Source organism: Bison bison, unplaced genomic scaffold (genome assembly GCF_000754665.1).
Source record: "Bison bison bison isolate TAMUID 2011002044 unplaced genomic scaffold, Bison_UMD1.0 scf7180017864233, whole genome shotgun sequence".
Taxonomy (NCBI): domain Eukaryota; kingdom Metazoa; phylum Chordata; class Mammalia; order Artiodactyla; family Bovidae; genus Bison; species Bison bison.
In genome coordinates, this window is record NW_011494805.1 from 5,004,158 (window position 1) to 5,014,550 (window position 10,393).

The 10,393-nt window shown below is 39.6% G+C and overlaps 1 protein-coding gene across 1 annotated transcript in view; it reads right to left on the reverse strand.

Moving 5' to 3' along the window:
- LOC104993122 (carbonic anhydrase 1-like) overlaps positions 1 to 10,393 on the reverse strand; it is a 12,377-nt gene continuing 1,984 nt past the window's right edge. The window contains exons 2-7 of the mRNA XM_010846243.1: positions 9,749 to 9,946; positions 7,881 to 7,999; positions 5,062 to 5,157; positions 3,727 to 3,789; positions 1,104 to 1,259; positions 1 to 241 (exon numbers count right to left, since the gene is read on the reverse strand). Coding sequence (XP_010844545.1) covers positions 125 to 241; positions 1,104 to 1,259; positions 3,727 to 3,789; positions 5,062 to 5,157; positions 7,881 to 7,999; positions 9,749 to 9,946 — 749 coding nt within the window. The 3' untranslated portion in view covers positions 1 to 124. The remainder of the gene's footprint in view (positions 242 to 1,103; positions 1,260 to 3,726; positions 3,790 to 5,061; positions 5,158 to 7,880; positions 8,000 to 9,748; positions 9,947 to 10,393) is intronic.

The following is a 10,393-nucleotide window of genomic DNA, read 5'->3' on the forward strand; positions in this document are numbered from 1 at the left end:
CATTTGCAAGCAGGCTGTCTTGCTAGTATTGAAATAAACGTGTTTTTTAAAGCTTGTTTTCTTAGGATTATGTCAGAAGCAGAGCTGTGCTTCTTGAGGGAAGATGAGCTTCCTCCTGGGCCCATCAGAATGAAGCTTTCACTGTCCTGCCCTTCAGAGGCTGGGGTGGTCGGTGGTTCTGCTTGATGCAGAGTTCTCCATCGCCTTCAGCATTTGCTAGCAGACAGCGGAACTGCGCCAGCTTGGGGGAAGGATAACATGTTTAGAGAAGCAAAAGCTATTGATGTCACACAGAACACTTTTTTTTTCCTAATATGATTGATGCAATGTTATTTAGAAAATCAGGTTGAAGACTGCAATGGTTTCACTGATGGAAAGGTAGGAAGCCAACAGTTCTTCCACATGTCTTTGCACCAAGCATTTGGCTTAAATTATTGATGACTGACTGGATTAGCATTCCAGCTTTCTCACACTTGGGTAAGAGACTTCCCTGCTTGGCGCCTCAGTTTCTATACGGCACTATTTCATTGTGTTTTGGTGAAGGCTAAATGGCTCAACACAGATAAGGGTCTTAGAATGGTGTTTGGCATGTAGCTTATGCTAAAGAAGTGTTAGCTCTTATACTAACAGGTCACACTGCAGGTTTGCTGTGAGACTTGACTGACAGAATGTACGTAAGGCACCTGATGAAAAGAGCTGCTCAATCAATGGCAGTTTTTATCAAAATTATAAACAGTGATTAATGAGATATTTTACTGAATATTGAAGAGCTTAAGCTTTAAAAAAGAACGGAAAACCAATGTCAATGATCAAGGTATGCCACTGGAGAGTCACAGTTCCCTGAAGAGGTTGGATTTTTCCTTATTAAGGTGAAAGAAGAGCAGGAATTCTGAATCTCTACATAGAGGAAAAAAAGTGCTTATAAATACACTCTATTTTTTGACTATTAAATAGACCTGATGTCACTAATAAATCTTTTTCACTTGAAAGGCAAAGGGAACTCTCTAAAATCGAATGGCAGTAATAATTTCTCTCAGTATGAATTGAACTGATATTCCTGCTTTGCACTTCCAATTCCCGCACATGCCCCTCTGACACTCTACCTGTTCCGAGCTCGCACTGATGGTCTCTTTAAAGATGATCCAGGTGACACTCTCGTGAAGAGGAGGGTGAGTCAGTGAACCAGAGTAGGCCCAGTAATCCAGGGATGGAGGCAGGAGGACAGAGGGGTCGAAATTTGTGAATGGAGCTTTCTTGTTCTGAAAGAAAAAGATAAGCAATGTATCATTATGCCCTGATGTAAAATATTTACATCATTGCATATATGACATACATATTATTTGGTAGATAGGTCTTAGCAAAGAATTTAATCAGTTTTTCTACTATATAGTATTGCATGACTGGTATGTTTGTGGTGGCTCAGCTGCCCATTAATGCAGGAGACACAGGTTTGATCCCTGGGTGGGGAAGATCCCCTGGAGAGGAACATGGCACCCACTCCAGTATTTTTGCTGAAGAATCCCATGGATGGAGGAGCCTGGTGAGCTACAGTCCATGGGGTCACAAAGAATCGGATACCACTTAGTGACTAAACAACAACATGTTTGTAGATACAAACAGTAAAAGTAACATGACTGAAAATACGCTACACTAGAATTGTGACTGATCTATCTTCTTCCTTCTTCATTTGGCTAAGTGTAAGCAGAGGTTAAACATTTGTTTATCATCTATATTCTTTATTCTTGTTTCTTTACTGATTGGTCATATTGGTATATACAAATAAATTGATATTCATATGTTAATATTTTATGTAGTCAACTTGATTAGAACTTGTGAATTAATTATGTTGATTTTGTAGTTTTCCAGGTGGATGTCAATGATCATATCCTCTACACTTGATGATAGCTTTGTCTCTGTTTTTCTAATATTTATCCTAATATGTACTCATTTCTTTCCTTATTTAACTACATTGAATGGACAATCATTGGAATGTTCTTTTGTGGTGGTCACAATTGACAACCTGGTCTTATTCTTGATTGAAATGAAAATGCTTCAAATATTTCACTACGAAGTTTGATGCTTGTTTCAAATTTCTATTTGATATTCTTTCTTAAGTTCAGTTTAAATTTTAGAGTAATATTTTTCTTTCTCTCTTTTACTCTTCAGGAATGGATATTGAATTTTAATCAAACATTTTTCAAGCATCTAACAAGTGAAATTTGCTAATGTAATGGATTATATTGGGAGATAGTCTAATACTGAATCATCTTTGCATGCTTTGGGTAAATTCTACTAGTTTGAAAGCATGGCTCTTTTAACATACTGTTGAATATGACTTGCTGTAATCTATTTTAATATTTCTTTTAGCTACACTGCTAAGTAAGATTGGCCTATGATATCCTTTTTGTGGTGTTCTTACCCAGTTTGTGTATTAGGTTTCATTAAATTAAATTAATTCCTTGAATTAGGTTTTTTTGGTCCCCTAATCTAGGCAGTTTAGTTCAAAGTGGCATGATTGTTTATTAAAAGTTGTGTAACATTTCCCCATAAAGTGGTCTGGGCCTAGGGTTTCTTTTACTAGGTACATTTTTTTTAAACTACTCTTTTTGACTTCTTTTTATATTATTGGTCTATTTAGACTTTCCACATATTTTGAGTCAGTTTCTCTATGTTTTCCTAGACATTCATCTATGTGATCTAATTTTCGAATTTGCTCATGTAGTATGGTACTGCTGACCCTTGAGCAATGTAGAGGTTGGGGTGCTGACCTCTTGAGCAGTTAGAAATCCGCACATAAGTTTATGGTCGTCCCTCATAATCGTGGTTGTGCATCAGCAGGTTCATTTAAGGGACCATTGTGTGGTGCTGGAGCAAGCATTTATCAGAAAAATAATCCACAGGTTACTGGACCTGTGCCGTTCAAACCCATGTTGCTCTAGGGTCCACTGTACAAACTTTTCTCTTTTAAAACCTTCCAATGCATCTTGAGTTATGACCCATTTCCTTATTTGTAATAATTTGTTGTATTTCTATTTTCCCCCCATCATTAAATGTGCCAAAAGTGCCCTTTTTTGGTTGTTTTTTCCCCCAAAGAATTAGTTTTTCACTTTATTAATAAAATTTTACCTGTATTTATTGATTTTCTTTCTTATTTTATTAATGTTTTACTTCATGTTAATTAATCATTTCCTTCTACTTTCTTTTCATTTATCATCTTTTACATTCTTGAATTGAGTGATTATTTACCTGTAAACTTTGCCACTTTAAAAAGTGTAATTTATTTGGACTCAACATGAACTAGATTTATTTTATATAAAGGTATGATAGTTCTACAAACTGTGAATGTCAATGGCAAATCTCTGACAATGATTTAACTCTTTATTGTCAAAATGGTGAAGCTAAGGTTAAATATATCAGAAAAACTCATCTTTTTCTCAGCTGACAGTGGGCATCATAGTTACAATATATGAAAAGGCTATGAAAACTATTCTTCTACAGGCTTCATCTTGCTGAAATAGATAAGCAGTAACTATGAAAAACGAAACCCAAATAAATCACTGCTCAGAGACCTCAGAAACCAGGAACGTGTAAGCAGCACCTTGATTTTCGGATTGATGGTTTTGCTCAGGACTTCCTACTCCTCACATCAAATATGCAATTAAATGATTTCTGAGGTTCTGTAGATTCTTGTTCTCTGATTTAAACTAACTTAATGAGTCTATTTACCTTATTTTTAACTGCTTTTAGGGCATCAAGTACTTTCTGAAGGTTTGGGTTGGCCTGACCCACCTGGAGATTAAAAAAATAAAGTGTGAGATAAAAATGGTTACCAAGTAAAATCCTATTTAGTTACTTAAAGCAACCTAGTTGTCCATCAGCAGATGAATGGATAAGAAAGCTGTGGTACATATACACAATGGAGTATTACTCAGCCATTAAAAAGAATACATTTGAATCAGTTCTAATGAGGTGGATGAAACTGGAGCCTATTATACAGAGTGAAGTAAGCCAGAAGGAAAAACATAAATACAGTATACTAACACATATATATGGAATTTAGAAATATGGTAACAATAACCCGGTGTACGAGACAGCAAAAGAGACACTGATGTATAGAACAGTCTTATGGAGTCTGTGGGAGAGGGAGAGGGTGGCAAGATTTGGGAGAATGGCATTGAAACATGTAAAATATCATGTAATAAACGAATTGCCAGTCCAGGTTCGATGCACGGTACTGGATGCTTGGGGCTAGTGCACTGGGATGACCCAGAGGGATGGTAGGGGGAGGGAGGAGGGAGGAGGGTTTAGGATGGGGAACACATGTATACCTGTGGCGGATTCATTTTGATATTTGGCAAAACTAATACAATTATGTAAAGTTTAAAAATAAAATAAAATTTAAAAAAAATTAAAAAAAAAATTAAAACCAGTAACTGAAGAAAAGATATGCAAGTCAAAATACAGGAATTTAGCACAACTAAAATACAAAAGCAAACCTCTTTGGTCTGTTCTATTAATTCTAATCAGTGAAATGAATGGTATGTTACAAGCGTTCAATAAAGATTCACTAGAATTACTATAATTCCAAAAGTTAGTCACCCAAATATCCTCAATTTAATAGTAATTTCCCTATAGGACTTTTCAGGGACTCTCCTACAGAGGATTTGAATCTTCCATATTAAATATCAGTTCAACTGTCTTTATGGGACAAAAGTCCTCTTCATATTTTTTTCCTGATGAGAATTAAATTGATAAACTCCTGACTCTGTGATGTAGAAAGTTTAGAAGAAAAGTGAAAGGTGAGCTGAAAAATAAAAAAATTAGTGCCACCAACAGCTTCCCATTTCATCTCTGCCTGAAATGCTTTCTCTCTTCAAGAGGGGAAAGTCCAGCGGAACAAACACATACCAGAGACCTGCTTGCTCACCTGTGCAGTCACTAGTAGACGGGCACATTTCAAAAAAGAGAGACCAAACATCCCTCTGCTCTATTTCACCCTAGTTTGCGGTCTGATTGGTAAGGAATAAATTTAGCAGAGCTCCGAGAGGCTCTACGACTCACCTTCACCAAAACGCCAATCAACGCCAAACCATCAGCCTGCGAGGCGGCATCAGCGAAGCTGGTGTACTTGGCAGAATTCCAGTGAACTAAATGAAGCTAAAAAACACAGCGTGATGGAGCAGTTGTTCACACCATGGTGAAGGGAAAAAGCAGGTTAGACCTTAACATGTTGATATATACAGATACATCTTGGCTTGGGTAGACAAAACTTGTGTGACCCTTTATCCAGGGCATGGGAAGGGCTATGTTTGTACTCTTAAGAAGGGTTTTCTTAAGAAAATAGAGTTGAACAGAGTGGGCACGTTGCAAATCCTGGAACCAGTAAGTAGAACTTCTTTTTTCCACAATATCAAAACAAAAAAACCAAACACCTCTCTGTTTGGTGTGAGAAGATCAAGTATTTCTAGCTAACTAGTTTGGAGACAAAAACTGAAATAATTTTCTAACTTGAGGTACCCGGTAACTTTGTGAGAAGGGGCTCCTGAGATATCTGGAGTGGTGGCCAAGGGCAGGTTCTCCTGATCGTATCCAGACACCTTTCAAACCAGCATCCCCTGCCTACCTTCTCTGTGAAACTCTAGACCTGTATATCCAAGTGCGTGTGCACGTCTCCTGATGCTTTCTTGATATCTCCACATGGATGCCTGATATGCATCTCAAACTTAACACAGCTAAACTAGCACTCTTGACTTTCTCTTTTCCAGATCCGTTTCTATTTCCCGCTTTAAGAAAAGGCATCACCTTCCATTTAACTGCTCAATTGAAAACTGCAGTTATTCATTCTTACTCTTCTCCACTGATTGGCATCCATGCTTCTGCGCAGCGCATGGATGTGACCCTTGCACTTAGTCCACAGCTTTACGGCTTTGCATAACTGCTGGCTTTCCTCTGGGAAGTCAAGTCAAAATGGGAAGATTTTGACTTGAATTATGGCTGAACTCAAATGCTACTCCTGAAAAAGTCTTTTCTGACCACCTAATGTCAAGTGATCACTGGGTCGCTTGGATGACTCTACACCAAAGCAGTCCTCTCCCCGCCACCCACACGTCTCCTCTCTGTCTCGGCTCTGTCTTTCTCCCCACCACTCCCCTCTCTTGGTCTCCCTCCCACCCTCCCTACCCTCTCATATGTCGAACTTAGTGACTAGTGCCTGTCGCCTCCAGCCTGGATTAACTTCACTTTTCTCAAATTAGATAGGAGATTCATTGATTCAGATTTCTTCAGTTCAGTTCAGTCCAGTTGCTCAGTCGTGTCTGAATATTTGCAACCCCATGAACCGCAAGGCCAGGCCTCCCTGTCCATCACCCACTGCCAGATTTCTTAGATACAGCCAAATATCCTCCCCCAGACGTAATACTATTACTAATTTAGACTTTCAGCCCATTTGATTTCAGTCCACTTTCAATTTTATGAAAAATAAATAGGAAAAACCGAAACATGTAATAGATTTCTGCACCATTGAAAGTTCCTAGCCTGGCTTTCTAGTGTAACATAAAGTAAGTTTTAGTTGTATACTATTCCCAAGTCTTGTATCAAAATGAATACTACACATACTCTGAACCTAACAATCCCTCTTACAAAAATGCCCTACACAATTGCCTTCACCAGTGTGTAAGATATTTGTACAAGTGTATTTATTACCCATTTTTTTGGTAAAGAACAAAAAACAACAGCAGAATGAAATGTGAAAGGCATTGCAATTGTTCCTATGTAGGAGTTAGTTAATAAATTCTAACATATGCATACATGGAAATACCGTACAGACTTTAGGAATTCCTACTGACTTGGAAAAATGATCATGATCATTGGGAAATGGAAAAAAAACAAAAAAGATTGTTGCAAAACTATGTGTATTACAGATTCATTCTACAAGAGTAAAGCAAAAAAGCCAACCAGTCTGTACTGGTACAAGCTTATTGAATAGTCATGCATACAAAGAACAAAAGTTTTTTGTTTTCAGTCTCTATACCCTCTGTTGAGACTTTGATGCACATTTTCTTGATTTTACTGTGGATATACAGGCAGAATGTCTTGAACTGAATCACAGACTTCCATGTGGAGGCAAGTCAAGAGACCAGAGGGTAGTGGCCTGCTGCCAGGGAGCCCCAAACCCTCATCTAGAGTATGCTACTCGTTGTGATGACTCCTGAGGTTAAACTGGCCCTCTTAGTCAAATCTAATGGAGTGTCTTGGGCTGGTTACACCTCTGCTGTGGGTGTGTGCACACTCGAACCTTTAAATGAGAAGAGAATGATGGTGTGTTCCCCCTGGGGCTCGAGCTTTAAAAGGAGAGCAGTACTCCCCTTGAGGTTAGCCTGATGTCAGGCAGCAGTTTCTGAGACACTCTGAAATGAAAGCAGATTCTGAGGCCCAGGAGTTTGACTGCAAATTCACCTGCCTCCCTCACGTGAAAAATTCTCCTCTATTGCCAAATGCAGTGTGTCACTGTTTAAGTTTAAATGAGCCTAGGAATTCTTTATAGGCCCCAAAATGTTCATTCCTTTGGAGCCGTTGAAATTGTGTCTTAAGTGATAAGGGGGACTTCCCTGGTGGTTCAGATAGGTAAAGAATCTGCCTGCAATGCAAGAGACCCTGGTTTGATCCCTGGGTGGGGAAGATCCCTTAGAGAAGGGATAGGCTACCCACTCCAGTAGTCTTGCCTGGAGAATCCCATGGACAGAGGAGCCTGGCGGGCTACAGTCCATGGGGTCACAAAGCGTTGGACATGGCTGAGCGACTAACACACATCCACATGGTATAAGGGTGGTACTTCTGGGAGGACTCTGTGTGGCTCTCCCTCACTTACTAAGCTACATTACCTCTGCAGAAAATTTGGCTCCATCCACTAAGTGCTCAGAGCCACAGTCATCTGTGATGCCCCAGTGAAAATGGAACTGCCGCAGCCTGTAGCTTTCAGATAGAGGACCCCCTTTCAGCACTAGAAGAAAAAGGAAACTGCTATTAGTGTTACAGTCATGAGCTCCAGCTTGTCTTTGCATTTAATACAAATTAACATTAAATTGGGGTGAGTAGAAATGAAAATAACCAGTAGTCTAAAGTTTCCGTCTTGTTGGTTTTTCCCCGTGTCCACAATGATGGGCTTCAGAGGTGCAGAGCACCTTCAGATGGTGCGTGAGTTACATGGTTCTCAGCACATGGGCTATAATTTTATCTTTTCCTGTTTTCAGGAAAACATATTGGAAGATGAGTGAATTCTAGGATTAGAGCTCTTTCCTTGATTCTGCTTTAGTTTATAAGTTCATTCATTCTTTCAACAGACAGTAATGGACAGTATGCATTAAGATATCTAGCAATTTATTTTTAGTAACAAATCACTCTGCACGTATCTTGTAACTGATCAATATACAAGACGGTATTCTGACAGCGTTACTGAGAACCCCTAGCCAGGAACCAATGGCACCCCACTCCAGTACTCTTGCCTGGAAAATCCCATTGACGGAGGAGCCTGGTGGGCTGTAGTCCATGGGGTCGTTGACAGTCGGACATGACTGACGACTTCACTTTAACTTTTTACTTTCATGCTCTGGAGAAGGAAATGGCAACCCACTCCAGTGTTCTTGCCTGGAGAATCCCAGGGACAGGGGAGCCTGGTGGGCTGCCGTCCATGGGGTCGCACAGAGTCGGACACGACTGAAGCGACTTAGTAGTAGTAGTAGTAGCCAGGAACCAAAAGAAAGTTCCAGCAGGATGGTAGAGTCACTTTTAAAATTCTAACACGGAAGGATCATTTTGCTTTAGAGAGTCTGTCCAACCATGTGAGTAATAAAACACACATAGTACCAGACCTAATCCAATATTAACAAAGGACGTAGCCCCAGGATGTCTAAAACTTAGGCTCAGAACCTTGAAGGAAAGTGCTATGACTAACTTTGCCTTTTGGCAGTAGAGCTGATTTATGAAATTGTCATTTAATAAATTATTCAGTAAACAGTTTTGAGAATTTTCCTGTGAGCGAGGAAGTATGCTAGATTCTGGGAGATGAAGGTAATTCAGTTACTATGATCTAATAGGGAGAGGGGAAGCTAGACAAAAATACTTATGCACAGAATGATTCCATGCAAGATACACCCAAGACCAGTTTTTTGGTTTTTTTTTTTTGGTATTGGTACCCAAGCACTTCACGAGCTGGTGATGGACAGGGAGGCCTGGCATGCTATGATTCATGGGGTTGCAAAGAGTCAGACTTGACTGAGCAAGTGAACTCAACTGAACTGAAGCAGTTCATTGTTAGGGAGCCATTTTCCTGGCCACAAAAAATAAATATACTCATCGGGATCTGTATTTCTTCCCTAATGCACTCGTCCAACCTCATCTCAATTAGAAAATATTTGCCTTTTCAGTTTTTTTATTCATGATGATTCACAGAATTTTGTGAAAAAGTACTGTTTATTCAGAGGGTGTAAAGTTAGCATAAAGATATTGGAAACCAGAAGAGATGGAATAGAGTCACTGAGAAGGAGAAGGGCTGAAAAAAGACTGAGCTGGGAGACCCCAGAATCACCTTTAACACTTGGAAATATTTTAAAACTTCAAGATACCTCAGTAGATGGCATCAATGCTACCCGTGTGCACCCACTGCATATGGGTGTTCGTGTTTCTGAGAGCCCTACTGTTTACATTCCCCAGTAAAGTCAAAGACACAAATTAGAAGGATCTTTTGGCTCACCTGATCTATTATCACTGTCCTCAAAGTTTACATGAAAGGAATGTCCCACGTTGACGATTTCTTTGGCTGTGGCTGGATTGTAGGAGACACTGAGGGGTTTCAGAGAGGGATCACGCTTGGTTTCACTGGTTTTGATGTCGATAGGAGATTGGTTATTTCCATTTGCAATGGGGTACAGCTTGCCCCAGTGTTCAGGACCTACCAGGACGAACATGATTACAATCAAAACTGATCTAATGCTTGAGTCCAAGTTTTAGGAATATAGTTTTACTAGATTAGGATTTATTCAGGTATCTCAAGTGGTATTCCGGTTAGCTTAATGGAAATCCCAGGTGTGAGAATGCCCCTTTTCTGTGCCACACTGGCAAGTAGTGTCTTTGTCGACAGAAGTCTCATGGTCTATGGGATCAGACTGTACATATTTTGCTGTTAGAAATAGACCTGTCTATACATAGGGAGGGAGAGAGGCTGAGAGGCAGAGAGGAGAAAAGAGGCAGAATACATTTTGTAGACAATCATGGGCCCTAACGACAACTGTTGAGAACGTATGCAAAGCTGGTGTAAGTCAAAGGCACTTCAAACCGTTAATCTATGACTTTACCGTTATTTTAAGTGCTCAATATCTCTTTTCCTGGAAAAGGGAAG